Genomic DNA, 14,427 nt, shown 5'->3' with positions numbered 1-14,427 from the left:
TGGCTTCTCATCACAACAACAGCTAGAGGTCACTGAGGTCTGGACTGGCACAGATTAATGATGTTAAAGGCAGCTTTTACTTTGAAGGAGTCTACAGGAAATTAACAAAGTTATGGCCCACTGCGCAGTGCCCCTGACTGGGTTGTGTTTGAGCTTTAGGTTGAGGAATGATTATTGTTTGGTTTAGAAACTGATCCTAGTCAAGCTGAGCACTTCACCATACAGCCACTTTAGTTTATATTAGTAGAGCTCTGTATCTGACAGGAGCGGCGACCGCAACATCCTCTTGCTTGCTTGCCTGGTCTCTCAGCACACACAGGTAACTTCCTTTATCTCGTCTGTGCTTTACTACACCTGAGAACATGAAGGAAAAGGAGGGGAGGAGGTGTGGCTGTCACACCTGTGTTCTCGTGCGACATCCAGTAGTGCCAAATGTCATGTACAGAGCTCCATGCACACACCTCGCCCTGCAGCATTGATCCCTTTTAAGTGTATTAGCAGTGTCACTGATCGCTGTGACTCGGCATTCTGCAGACACGTGAGTGCGGCATGAGAGCCAGCATGCAAATCTGGGCAACGCAAAATCTCTCACGCACGCACACACAGCTCTAGATTAGATGATGCCTCGAACATCTCACAGAAATTCAACCTGCAGACACGCTGCAGTCAAACTTGACCTTCCAGTGTGGTTTGCACCAAACTGGCTGTTCAGCTGGGATTGTTAAAGCTTCCTGGAGTCTTCTGGTCCTTCTGGACATCCAGGTCCTGCTGAGCTGGTTTGTAGCTGACACCGCAAGGAGGAAAACTGGCTCCTCCAAGTCCCTGATTATTGGCTGGAAAATGATGGACTGTGCACTGTGGGTGTGAGGTTTTTCTTTACAGTCAACCCTTTAAAACCAGCACATTTCAGGTCTGCAGCATGGATGTTGTCTGAATCCAAGAAAACAGAGTATAAAATAAACTTTTCGTTTCTCCAAACCCAGTTTGCTGGTTGATTCCTTTCTAGTCTCACCTGTGGCAATGAGCTGAAGACAGGCACTGAAAGAATAAGCTCAAAGATACAATCAGAGTCCGTCAAAGGGTGTCTGAGTTCAATAAGATGAAGAGCTTATTCATTCAGGAGCTCAGAGGGGATCCGCCGCTCATGATGATTGGGATGTTCTTTGGATGGAGACTGCAGGAAAGCCAGAGGAAAGACCGAGGTCTGTCGTGGAAACACCTCAGTATCGCCTTCAGAAGAACTCAAGAAGGTGGCTGTTAAGAGGGAAGTGTGGGCATCTCTGCTTCTAGTGATTTTCTCACAGCTCAGACGGACAAATAGACGTTTAACTGCCAACTAAAGTGACCAAAAGAGACATTTTCTTCATCACTTTAAAATCCTAAACTCCCACATTACAGTCCTCCCCCCCATTCTGAGAATTAGCAAATACCATTTCAAACACCACCTCAGTGAATATTTAAGATTAATTGTAATTCCACTGAAGCTTCTCAAAGGGGGAAGGAAATTCAGGAAAGCCCGTTTGGCTCTTTAGATTCAGTCAAAGCTAAACTGCAGACAGTAACGTGGACTTTGACCAGAAACTGATCAGGAATTACTGAGGTCATTGATCAAAGATCAGAAAATACCACTTTTTCATTTAATTATTTTATTAATGTTAACACATTTATATATATAAAAAATGACATTTCATTGGACAAAAAGGCTTTTTTCAAATATTCAACAACACATCAAGAATTATTCTTGTATAAAAAAAAAAAAAAGTGAAATGTATGAGGTGGCAGGCGACCAATACAAACGTCAGTTTTACAGTTATTTTGCCAACACACTTTAAAAACACATGATCTCATAATTATGTAGCTCATGACAGCAACAGAAAATGACTTTTCCCTCAAACATTTAGGAAGCTGTGCTGAACTCAGACTCACACATGGCATCAAACAGCTCTTCATACTGAAAACATGTGTGAGTGCTTCACATACCTCTGCAGAACATGACTGCCGGTCAGTCAAAGCTCGTCTCTGTTTAAAAAGACGCCATGTTGACTTCCACAGGCCCTGTTTACACCTCTCATTAATGTGCATCCACAGCTCCAAGAACATGAGGGGACCAGTTCTTCCAGGATCTCTCCCTACATTTTCTTTATGTTTGCAAAGACCAGATGCCAGAGTCCTGCACGGGTCCTGGTTGGCAACCCGGCCCCCCATAGCTTGGTAGACTAGCAGAGCTGTGAGCTGTGTAGGTGGTCCTTCAGTGTCGCCCAGACCACCTTAAAAAATGGTCTGAGTAACCAGGTTTTAGTGCGTGAGAACAGCTCTGAACTTGGAAATCAACAGAGATGCTGGATGTCAGGTACCAACAGGGCCAAAGATGGGCTCTACAGTTTGATTCTCACAGAAGTCTGAAACCTTAGAAATAATAAAACGTACTTTTTCTAAATTGTAATGAAAATATTCCACCACAAGGTGGCAGCACGTTGAGCAGAAGGTTTCATTGTTGCCGTCAAACTGTCATCTTTTCAGTCGCATTTTCTTTTAACTATTCTGAAGGATGAACTCTAACGAATCCAGAATAAGTCGGATTAGCTCGACTATTTTTGGGACGTCTTTACCTCAGTGCGCCACCTTCTGGTTTAAAGTCTTATTACACACAAAAAATAGAACCCGGCCCCGTTTAAAGTCTTTAAAGACTGAAGTGGTTTAGAAAAATGTTAACGTCACTCTCGGTCATGAGCTTGGACACAAACGCTGATGTTCACTCAAAGTGAAGCATTTTCCTGTAAAACATGCAACACTGCACCAAATGAATTAGGAAAGTACTGTCCCAGGCACACGTGGACTATGAAGTACAAAATACTACAAATATTTGATATAAATGGCAAAATTATATAAAGTCATGTAGTGAGGGGGGAGGTCAGTTTGTAAGCTGCATTTTAACATTAGCACAGTTTGAGGACATCACCGTGGATATATAAACCTCTCCCATATCATTTTTACAGTTTTTACATAATGTGAGGTCCCTGCAAGTCAGACTTCAGAGTGAGAAGATCTCCAACATTAGGTGCATCCTGTGTATCATTGTATACAGACTTTCTTCCATCTTCTAGCAGAAGACCTGATTGTTTTTGTGGTCTTGTTTCAAGTTATTGCAGTTTGAACTGCTCACAGCGAGCTGCAAACCTCTGTCCTGAAGAGCCACAAGAAAGCGTTTCCACTGGCACTCAGGTAGGCGGGGGTCCGTTGACGTATCTCAGTGTCAGGTGGCAGGTACGGGCCATCGTGTTGCTGCGGTGACATGGCTGCTCCGCGAAGACCCAGGCCAGACAGGCCAGCAGAACCAGTGCTGCAGCCAGGAGGAGGCAGAGGAGGGTGGGGGAGAGCGAGGAAGCAGCCCTGCTGCTGCTGCTGGAGGTCACACAGGGAACACTGCAGGGGAAGGTGGAGGCGTTAGTGTTTGGTTTACCTGCCCGGGGAGTTTAAAGGAGCTCAGTGCAAACCATTAGGTTTTAAGGAGACCTGCTGATGTCAGATAAATTGAGTCAGGGCTGCGGTTTGCCATGTTTGATGTAATCTGATTTTGCCAACAATAACATTAGGAAGCAAGATGTAGATTCATTGGCCACTTTATGAGGTACCAATAACATGGCAGCAATTCTGCACATTTAGCCCTGCGGTTAAGACAGCCTGCTGAAGTTCAAACTCTGCATCAGAATGAGGAAGAAAGATGATTTTACACACTCAGGTTTACAGATAATGGTCAGAAAAAAATTCTCCGGGAGAAAGTGTCAGACTGCTTTAAGCTGAAGCAACACCAACTCAAATACTCACTCATTACAACCAAACTATGTAGAAGAGCATCTCTGCATCTCAAACCTTAAAGCAGACGAGCCACAGCAGCAGAAGACCACCGGGTACCACTGCTGTCAGCTAAGAACAGAAAGCTGAGGCTACAGCTCACAGACCCACCAAAACTGGACAATAACAGATGGAAAAAAGTTTCCCGATGTGTCTCAATTTCTGCTGCGACATTTAGATGGTGATGCTGACAGGATGGATGCATGCACCAGTTCAGGCTGCTGGTGGTGTGGGGGAGGTTTTCTTGGCACACTTTGGGCCTCTTGTCTAAACTCCGTAGCCTGCCTGAGCGTTGTTGCCGATCACCTCCATCCCTCAGTGAGAACAGTATCCCATCGTCTGATGGGACTTCACTGTGCTCACAGTCTCCACAGTCACCAGATGTAAAAAGTTAAAGTCATCAGAAACTGCCCTGGGAATACTCCATTATATTTTCTGCAGGTTTTATTTAAATGGAGGCACTAAATCAATAATTAAAACATGAAAAGTTGAATAATTAAAGCATTTTAAGAAATTTGCTTTGGGCATCTGAAGTTTGAGTAGAAAGGCGAGTACTCTCAAAGCTGTGCAAATGGAAACTGACTGTTTATGTAACAGTTTTCTTCTCTTCCTGACCTCTCAGAGCTTTACATCCACACAGTCACATCAATCAAGGCAGTTCGAGCGCTTCATCTCCTCTCAGTCACCAGCCTGAGATGCGCGTCTTTGTGGTTCGAGAAGAAACGCGAGCAGCCGCAGAAACCTCCTCACACTGAGGCGACACCACAAACCTCATCTGGTCTCAGCATTTCAGGGACTTAAGTTCACAGACAAAGGCCGTGCTGATGGGACACACGACGCACACCGATTCCATAAAAAGTGACAAAAACATTAGCGTCCATTGTGCGTGGGAAGAAAACTTATTTTTACAGGGAAAAAAAAAAAAAAAAAAAAAAACCCTAAACAAGCACCGAGTGCGCTGCTACGTAATGGGAAATTCACAGAGAAACTCTCACTGCGGCACACCTGCACCAGGGTAAACCTCCGCCTGCCTCACTCCTGCTTTACAGGTGAAAATAGAGCAACAGGACCGCTGAGTCTTTGATTTTATTTATTTTCTGCTGTGTTTTACTTGCATCTATTTGAAAGACTGAGTGTAAACACAAAAAATATTTTATTTTATGTGCTGGAATGTGCAGAAAAGAAGTTTAAATATTAAACAACTTTCTTTCAGTCAGAGAATGTTGCAGATAATTACATTTTTGCTTGATGCATAAAGTTAAAAGATTAAAACTAATAAAACTAGTTTAAAAAGAGACTTTTCCATTTGATTACATTTTGTATGATGGATTATGTAGAAAAAGTAGAATTGGGCTGAAAGATCTATCACTTTATCACCTACTCAGGTTGTAAATCGTGTTTTTAAAAAGTAACTAAGTAACTAAGTAATTAATTACTTTTGAAAATAAGTAATCAGTAAAGTAATCATTAATTTTTTGGGGAAGTAATCGTGTAATTAGTTACTGATTACTTTTTTCAAGTAACTTGACCAACACTGTATTCAACTGTCTAATCATATCCTAAATCTAGAGGTCAGATATTTATGTGACCAGCTTACCAACTTTGTTTCTATTCCCAGTTAAGTATTGAGTGATATTTAACCCTTTTATGGCTCCAAGCCTTTAAAAACAATACAGTCATCATCCTACTTTTGCATGTTTTCAGGTGTTTCTTTAAAAACACAGCCTTTGGGACACAGTGTCCCACATATTGAATATTTTAATACTTGAAAAATGAATCAGTTAAGCTTGGGCTGAGACTTAAGCATCATATCAGGCATATCTGCTCCACGTGACATCATACAGATCCGACAGTAGAAAAAACACTGATATAGTATTTACAGCAATCTGAACTCATAATTACTTTTGCATTTGCTGACCTGAACAAACTGTTAGAATGTTAGAACAGGACATGAGTTCCTCTGAGGGATTTCTGCGTTTCCTCACCTTTGTTCAGAGATGAGACGCTCGGGTTCCTCACAGCAGTACAGCTCCTCTTCCTCCTAAAAGAACAGAGAGCCTCCAATAATCCACACCAGTGTCAACAGCTTATAACTTTATAGATTTAAAACTATCTACCAACACGTCCAGATGCTTATTTTCTCCTTGAAGTAACAAAAACAAAGAGTTGTTATTGAAAACCCATCAGCTCACCGGTGCTTGTGACTGATAGTGGTTCCTCATCCTATCAGAGCTGGCCTTTAAATTCAGGTGATCTGATGGTGAAAGCCGCCGTGTGTCATCGTGGCAGCCATGGCTGCTGCTGGATGCATCAGCGTGGTTTTCATCCATGCAACCCTGCGACATCTGAACGTGGGGATTTTGGTAAACAATCGTAAATGTTAGAGTTTACTTCATCCTTCCTCAAATCACGGTGACTGTTTAAAGATGGACGACAACTCAGACACGGACGCTGTGTTTCTGAGCTTTGAGATTATATTTGCATTGTTATCCATCAGATCGGAGAGCAGCAACATCGGGATTGAAGCATTAAGCAAATGTGGAAGTCGCAAAAACATGCAGCTCCTCAAATGTCCACTAGAAGCACCAGCAGTGAATCAGCCCACAGACGCCCAAGTTAACGTGGTTACAAACACCTGTTTGGTCTCTATGGCCAATGTCCTCCTTCATAACAGCTGTACGGGGATAGATTTTGTTTTATGACTCATTTTTCATCACGACGGTGTCCATCTTTTATATACAGTTTATATCCTGTCGCATGAACAAACGCCACACACTTCTGTTTTCATCACAAGTTTGCAGCTGCTGCAAAACATCGACAAACTTTGTGACTTTCTCCTTCGCTGCTCTCGATCTGGACTTGCAGCTAATTTCTCCTCCAATTTGTTTTGCACTCACTCGATAGTTTTTTTTCTGTAATGAACCTCCATTAGAAAGTCCCAGTGCTATTTCGCACAAACACGCGCTCAATCAAATTTGCATAATTCAAATTCAAGTACATAAAGAAATCTGATACAATAACACTTTGTCATATGAATTGACCCCTAAAAACGAATCCACAAACTTTCTTCCCTCTCTTCCTCATCTTTATAGATTTCCTGCACACGGACAGTTATGTGAACTGGCTCTAAGTCAGACGGAGGAAGACGAGGGCAAGGAGAAACTAAAGAAGGAAGAAGAAAAGGAGGAAGTCGGCGTGCTTCTCTGTTTTTATGGTGACAGTTAAAGTGCAGTCAGACGATGCATAAATCAAGACTTTATGGATTCATTCGGCGGCCCGAGGAGCAGCAGACGGGACGGAGGAAGAGGAGGATAAATAGATGCTATTCCCCAGTAATGAGAGCGAGGGAGAGAAAATGAAGGCTGAGGCCAATGAAGTCTAAATGGAGAGAGAAACATGAGGCCTGGAGAGGAGGGAGAGGACAGTTATTCAGGAGGATGAATCTGGGAGGAAAATAAAGGCTGATGGGATCTGTTGTGTGAGCTGCAACTTTAAACTGGAACATATAGACTGTGCGGCTGCGTCAGTGTAAAGCCTAAACCTGTATTAATGAGCTTCTGGGGACACTTCTGCCTCTTCACCCACACTTCGGGGACCCGACTACCATCTCAGGACAAACCAAGGTAAACAATAAGGACGTGAGTGAGCGCTAAACAAATCTGTGCTCTCCAAAGTCGGGCCGCAACTCGACATCTGTGAGCACGCAGGACAGATTTGTAAGAGCCGAATTGGATTTGTGTGTGTGATTGAGGACAAACTCATTAATGCAGCAGCTGTTTGGAGCCGTGCAAAAGAAATTGTGTAACTAAATCTGAGAGATCAACAGAGCTTCTCTTGCTTACAATTATCAAATCTGCTCACGCTCACTTTTGGCAGTCAGCGAGGAGAGCGCAAACGGTTTAAAGCTGCGCGTCTGACATGTCGCTCACAGCTTCGATTTCTACAAACTTGCTTAAAAAGAACTTAAAAACTTTCTAAATCCATCAAAAAAGATATTACAGATGTCCGTGTGATATCTGCGTAGATATCAACTAAAGTTGAACTAGACCTGAGCTGTACTAGTGTGTAATTCCGCTTTTAACCACAAGGCGGCGTTCGATTTACCCTCCAGCACAAGACCTCTTTTCAGGCCACTGCTAGCTCCAAATTTGTACAGAATTCATGTTAACGCCACACTTTGCTGATTTATTTTGGTAGCTTCAGGAGCTCAATCTGTGAAGTCGTCGTTTTTAAATAGAAAACAGTACAAACATTAAATTAGGCCAAACTTTGTGGTAAACTGCTGCCACCTTGTGGTGATGTTTGAGAAACCGACTGTCCTCAACTTTTTTTTTTTTTTTTTTTTTTAACTGAACCCGTTTTCCTGGAGTTGAGCATTAACATTCAGCACATGAATATCATCTGCGTGTAAAACCTCCTGACCTGAGTCTGCTGATATTCTGCTTCACTCTCCCACAAACAGATGCTCTCAAATGAAGGGCCGACCTCGAGGGCACCGGCTTCGTTTTGGAAGTGTTTAAATGGAAAATCAAACCGTTCTGAATGCACAGCTCCGCTCATGAACTTCTAATGACTTAAGATTTGTGAGAAGCGCAGCAGCACCAACTGTTTAAGCATCTCGGAGAATGTTATTTGTAAAGAATAAACTATAAAGATAACTTCAGTGATCGAGCGCGCTGTTCGGTTGTTTTTCATGGTTATATTTGGACCACAGAGGAAGTATAACCATGGATCTTGAACATTTTTTAAGACAGTACCTTCAGCCTCCCATCAGTCTGCACTTCTTTCGAACAGCACGTGCTCCTCTCTGGCAAAGCGGCGCTCTGGACTCTCAGCCACGCCTGCACGCGGCCTCCATCAAAGTCAACCGGTTCGCCGTCCTGTCGGTCGGGAGTCGAGGTCTTCCACTGGTCCCTGCAGCCCAGAGCTTCTGCCTTTTGGTCTGCGACAGGCGAGAAGCCGAGCTGAGTGTGATCAAGCCATTCCTGCAGACAGAGTTCATTATAGAAAAGTTTAAAACCTCACTGAGATGATTTAACTTTTTTATTTTCCAAGTCAAACTCAGAACTCCATTATCCATCCAGGTTTGCAAAACTTCCAGTTATTCTGCTCATTCCCACCTCCGTGTTTTATTATCTGCTGGAGCAGCTTAGCAAGAGTTTGAGTAGAAGAAGCAAACAAACAGGAAGACAGCATGAAATAAAGAAAAGCAGAAGGTTAATTTTGTTCCACAAAAAGGGAAAAGTGCATCCAGGCCGCTCACCACTAACTCTGCTTTGTGCTTGTACATAAAAGCTAAATGAAAGATCCTGTGTGTCCTCATGCAGACAGGGTCTATGCTGGTGTGTGAGAGCCTACAGGTTTATATTAACTGGTAATTATGTGAAAATGTGTTTTTAGATCTTTAAGTACTGTAACGAGTCGTGTAATTATTTTATTCTGACAAGTAATTAAGTAACTTAATTTTGCCAAAAGTAGTTTAGTAACAAGTAATTAAGTTATCAGTTATTTTTGAGTAGTCACCTCATGAACTGTAAGGTTTAGTTTATATCGATATTTTTTATTTTAATCTTATAGCAGCTTGTGTGCATTTATTTCTTTTCTTCATTTTTTTTAAAACATTGTGGGAAATGATGCAAAGATTATCTGTGCTGTAAACATGATGTTCATTAAGACGACGCCACCTTGTGGTGCAGGTCGTCATTACACTTTGCAGAGGGCTCTCACAAAATGTACCTTTAATGAGTTAACTGTATAAAAAGATGACCAGGAACATTTTCAGTCATGAAATCACAAGAAATGGAAAAAACAAATCTTTTTACAGGGAGCCAGCGGTGGTGACTGTAGTGGACATGATCACAAAACTCTGCAGGCACGTCTTTTGAGTAGCACTCAGAATTCATGCGGCGTGCGAGCACCCAGAGACGAGGTCACACAGTCGCAGATTTAATGAAGTACGACCACACGAGTCCTCGGGGCAGGCGGTGCCGAGCCGAGCCCGTGGGGATGGCACGCTGACATCACGTCTTCGCCAGCCCAGTAAATAATGAGGCTGGGCTTATAAGAAAGCAGAGTGAGATGACACAAACTTTGATGTCTTTGTTGTGATCCTGCAGCTGTAATCAGATGCTAATTCAGTTTTACATGCGCCTCTCGTTTGTTTCTTTCCTGTTGGGCTTTGGGTTTCACCGACAGTGCGACACAGTGCGTTTGTCTGAAAGAGACAGAAATACACAAAAACGAGGAAGCTACAGGCTGCCAGAGGAGGACATTCAAATTACCTCAGACTCTGACAACGTCTGTCCTCGCCTTTGTTTCCCATCTTATTTTCCCCTTTTCCCCTCCTCTGCCTGTCTCATACAGCAGCTTTTTCAGCACACTGCAGCGTCTCGCCACAATAAAGCTAAAAAAGGAAACCCGACAACATGCAGAGGTGCCACGTTCTGCAGGCATCATCAATAAATCAGCAGAAGAGGAGGTGAACTGCTGTAACCAGCTCATACAGCCGACAGCCGCTGATGGGGAACGTTTTTAGAGAGCCGCTGTATCTGAACATCAATGACTGTGTGAGAGAGACAGAGGCAGGCAGACAGGCCTCTGGGCCATGCAGCATCTGGGTCAGAGCAGAACAACCAAGAGGAGAGAGCAAACAACACAATTAGGAGGCCAAACGCCACAAAGACTGGCTTTAATTTCATCCAGAGGTTTTTGCAAGAAAAGGTTTTCCAACATCAGTGTTTTGCTGGTTTATATCATCACGGTGTGCTCCAGACTACAGTTTGGTGGATGCTGTGATGGAGGTAGAGATGGGAGGTTTTGTAGCCATTTCATTGACTAAAATAACCAAATTATGTATTTTTTCAGAACCTCAAGAGAAATAAATGACTTTATCCATTCAAAAAACAAACACAAAAAACAATGTGGTTCATATCGATCGAGCTAAGGCGTTAAACCGGAGAACAAATCAAACACTGCTGGATGGTTTGACAATCACCTGTCATACAGATGTGAGTGTGCGCAGGCAGAAGGAATCACTTCTACCATAATGGAACTAAAGGTGTTCCCCAGGGTTCAATTCCAGGACCACTCATTGTGAGAATCTTGGTGGTATCGTAACAGCAAACGTTTTTTTAGAGTGAAACAATCTCTGCGATTTAAAACTCGTTAACTGGTGACAAAAACGACAAATGATGATTTCAAACAAGAAAACTACTCATCACTGCAGTCCAGGGCTCGGAAACTGGAACCAGATTTTTACTTCAGAATCCAGTCCTGTCCGTCCTTAGAGGCCGGTAACGGACGAGCTGCTTCCACTTTTGTGCCACTTTGTGCGTGTCAAATCAGAAAATTGGAGTTTACGGTTTGTTTGAGGGAATAGAATAAATGTATCACAGTATCCTCCATCACCAAAATATAGATGAACTATTGACTCTGTAACAGTTTGATCAATAACAAATTACAGTGAAGTCACCGCAGTCGGGCGATTCCCATCCTTTGTTACTCCGTGCTTCTCTTTCAAAGTAAATTAAAGGACATAAATGACAAATGGGCGGCAGAAGTGGAATATTTCCAAGAGTTTGTGCAGCAGGAAGTCTGCGGGGTTCACTGCAGATCACAATCAAGATTTCTTTCTACTAACCTGTGGAAATGGCTCAATGTTAGACTTTAACTCACCAAGTCTCCCTCCTGGTTCCCGATGTCGGCGCTGATGTCAGACCGAGAGTCAAAGGAACTCAGGTAGCTCCACCTCTTCAAACCTGCAGAAGAAAAAAAATCCTGTTGAGAGAACAAATCTGCATTCTCACGGTGCCACCTTAGATTTCTTAAGGCGGTATTCCCGTGTAAGGTGAGGCATCTTCTTACCTGTGCTGGCACTGAAATACGATGAGTCGGCGTCGTCACGGGAGACAGAGCGTCCAATGTCAACTGACGGGTCCCACTCCAGCCCCAGGTGCTCATGGGTAGGAGAGGATGGAGGAGGAGGATGGTGAATGGGTGAGGGAGGGTCTGAGGAGGAGGCAGATGAGAGGTTTATGGTTCGTTTTGATCTTAATCCTTTTGTGAGTAACTGATCAAATCGACTCCTTCAGGTCAGAGATGTTGGTTTACCTTTAGGATGGTTTGACGATGCGGGGAGGTCCACATTTTGCTTTTCAGCTGTTCCCTCATCTTCTAAAAGACTCTCCGAAGGACAACCAGAGTCTGTAGCCTGGGACAGGATGCAGTCATCCTCAAACACCTGGAGGAAGAGGATGGGGAGGAGGAAGAGGATATTTATGAGTGCTGGGGTTTGGTTGATGTGCATGTTTTTGAAGCTTGACTTCAGACTTTAATCACAGTACTCCGTTACTGGAGCACTCATGTCAGCCCACAACATTAAGTCCTTAATACGCCCGAGTTACTGTTACGCATCTCTATGACTGGAATATCTGGATAGTCCATTCAGGATTCCTGAATCTGGGAGCTACTGCCTGCAGACACGGCTTCTGGGAAAGATGGCCAATGTTTCAGATGCAGCCAGTAAATCTGAGCCAAAGAAACAAAGAGGGGCCTGATATAAGAAAGTCCAAAACACGGAGGCTTAGATGATGACAAAGAAACCTTGCTCACAAACAATAGGAAGCTAAAATAAAAAACGACAACTGATGCCAGTATATTCAGTCTATTCCTCAGAGACCTGTTACCTGCATGCAAACTAACCCTGAATTGTCAGCATGATGAAAATAGTAACCAGGAAGCTTCTTGGAACCAATCCGAGGGTTAAGTGGGCAGATTGAATGAAAATTAGCGCCTCAAAGTCTGAGGGCATAGTTCTCAGGTGGAAAGAGGGGAGTGTCAGGAATGAGTTGCTCCCACAGAGAGACGTATTCTGAGTTCTTCTCTGCGAGTGAAGCAAGAGATTGAAGAGCAAAGCCAGTCTACTGGGAAATGGCCACAAACCTTCAGTGGTGATAGAAAGAATGAGGTGGTGGATAAAAGCAAGAGAAATGAGATTCTGCCCAAGGGTGTCTGGGCTCAGCCTCGGGGATGGGATGAGGAACTCTGGGAGGGGCAAAGAGGCGGCCCACTAATCCTCATCATCGAAAGGAACCAGTTGAAGTAGTTCGGGTATCTGACCAGGATGAATCCTGTGTAAAATGTTCTGGGCATCATCCAATGGGAGAAGACCCTGGGACAGACCTAGGACACGGAGAAGGGGTAGACTGGGAATGCCTTGGCATCATCCCAAGGAAGGAAGGAAGGAGTACAAAAAACCTCATCCCTCAAGTTCTGAATATTCCCACTAACCTGAACGTCCCTTCAAACAAACTCACCCTGGACTTCATGAGGCACAGACGGCTCCAGGTGCCTCACAGGTGCTGATCTCACCTGTGAGGTCGTCTTTTCTTTGCACTACCTCAGAGCACTTTGCATCTGGTTCTCTGATGTGTGGCTTTATCATTTTCAAACATATTCCTGTTGATTGTACACAATTCTCCTGCATGTTATTTATTCCTGATGTCTACTATTTATATTTTATTCCAGCACAGTTTGTGTGGTGCTATCGTTGTACATGTAGAATGACAATAAAGAGCTATTCTATTCTGTTCTATTTTATTGGGAGCTGCAGAGAAGTTCAATTTTACTTTCAAGAGTTTAAAATCAACATTTCAAACAGGTATTTGTGGGACACACTGTTAGTCTGTTTTGTGCCCTCAGGTTACCAGACTCATGCTGACACGATGCACAAACACCAAATGAATGATAAGTGTGATTACTTCAGATCCTGACATGTTTTTAAATGTCTAAAAGCACAAAAATCAAACACTATACCAATTACCTGAGACACGCTTTGATTACTGTGTGTGTGTGTGTGTGTGTACCAGTCTCATGCTGAGCAGCCGCGTGTGTGTTCGTCCAATGTTGTTGTAGACGTGGCTGCAATGCTGCAGCAGCTCCAGCAGCTGGCTCTCGACGTGCTGAGCGTCAGAAGGCACACTGTGCTGGATCAACGCTTCGCCGCGCTGCAGCAGGGCGTTCACACGCCCCGAATTCTCGCACACGCACTCCTGAAACGACTACGCATAAAAAAAAAAAAAGACGAAATAAAATGAATAGCAAAGTAAAAACATGCAGAAAGAAACTGATGTGTCACTTCAAAACAAGCCCACACCTGCAGCTGTCTCAGTTTTTCACAGGCGTTTCCTGTCAGCTGCTCAACCTCGATCAGGCGGACATCCATGTCAGCCAACCAAACTGCAAGCTCCTCCCTTTGTGCATCAAACGCCTCCCACTCTGAGACAAAGAGCTGAGAGAGAGGGAAGAGTCAACTATAAAGAAGAGAGAGAAGTGAAATCCTCCTCAGAAGGTCTGACTCGCATACCTGCAGTTGGCCTGTGATGGACTGCAGTTTGGCGCTCACGTCATCCCAGCGGCGGCCGCACTCCCTCGCCGATGACAGCAGCCGAGCCTGCATGGTACCCTGGAAGAGCCGAGTTAGTGTTCGATTCCTCCGTGTCAGGCTGTCCAGCTGGATGAGGCGAGGCCCCGCCTCTCGCCGCAGCCTCTGAACACACAAACACAAAGTGCATCTGA

The 14,427-nt window shown here is 43.8% G+C and overlaps 1 protein-coding gene across 1 annotated transcript in view; it reads right to left on the bottom strand.

Annotated features, from left to right (window-relative positions):
• Positions 1 to 2,807: 2,807 nt before the first annotated feature.
• The window catches only part of LOC113036954 (uncharacterized), a 33,178-nt gene continuing 21,558 nt past the window's right edge, over positions 2,808 to 14,427 (bottom strand). The window contains exons 4-13 of the mRNA XM_026193591.1: positions 14,216 to 14,398; positions 14,006 to 14,140; positions 13,716 to 13,910; positions 11,962 to 12,091; positions 11,716 to 11,859; positions 11,527 to 11,609; positions 8,610 to 8,837; positions 6,045 to 6,197; positions 5,838 to 5,893; positions 2,808 to 3,423 (exon numbers count right to left, since the gene is read on the bottom strand). Of these exons, the coding sequence (XP_026049376.1) occupies positions 3,219 to 3,423; positions 5,838 to 5,893; positions 6,045 to 6,197; positions 8,610 to 8,837; positions 11,527 to 11,609; positions 11,716 to 11,859; positions 11,962 to 12,091; positions 13,716 to 13,910; positions 14,006 to 14,140; positions 14,216 to 14,398 (1,512 nt within the window). The 3' untranslated portion in view covers positions 2,808 to 3,218. The remainder of the gene's footprint in view (positions 3,424 to 5,837; positions 5,894 to 6,044; positions 6,198 to 8,609; positions 8,838 to 11,526; positions 11,610 to 11,715; positions 11,860 to 11,961; positions 12,092 to 13,715; positions 13,911 to 14,005; positions 14,141 to 14,215; positions 14,399 to 14,427) is intronic.

Source organism: Astatotilapia calliptera, chromosome 14 (genome assembly GCF_900246225.1).
Source record: "Astatotilapia calliptera chromosome 14, fAstCal1.2, whole genome shotgun sequence".
NCBI classification, from domain to species: domain Eukaryota; kingdom Metazoa; phylum Chordata; class Actinopteri; order Cichliformes; family Cichlidae; genus Astatotilapia; species Astatotilapia calliptera.
The sequence above is the reverse complement of the archived record's forward strand: the minus strand, read 5'-3'. Positions and strand labels throughout refer to the sequence as shown.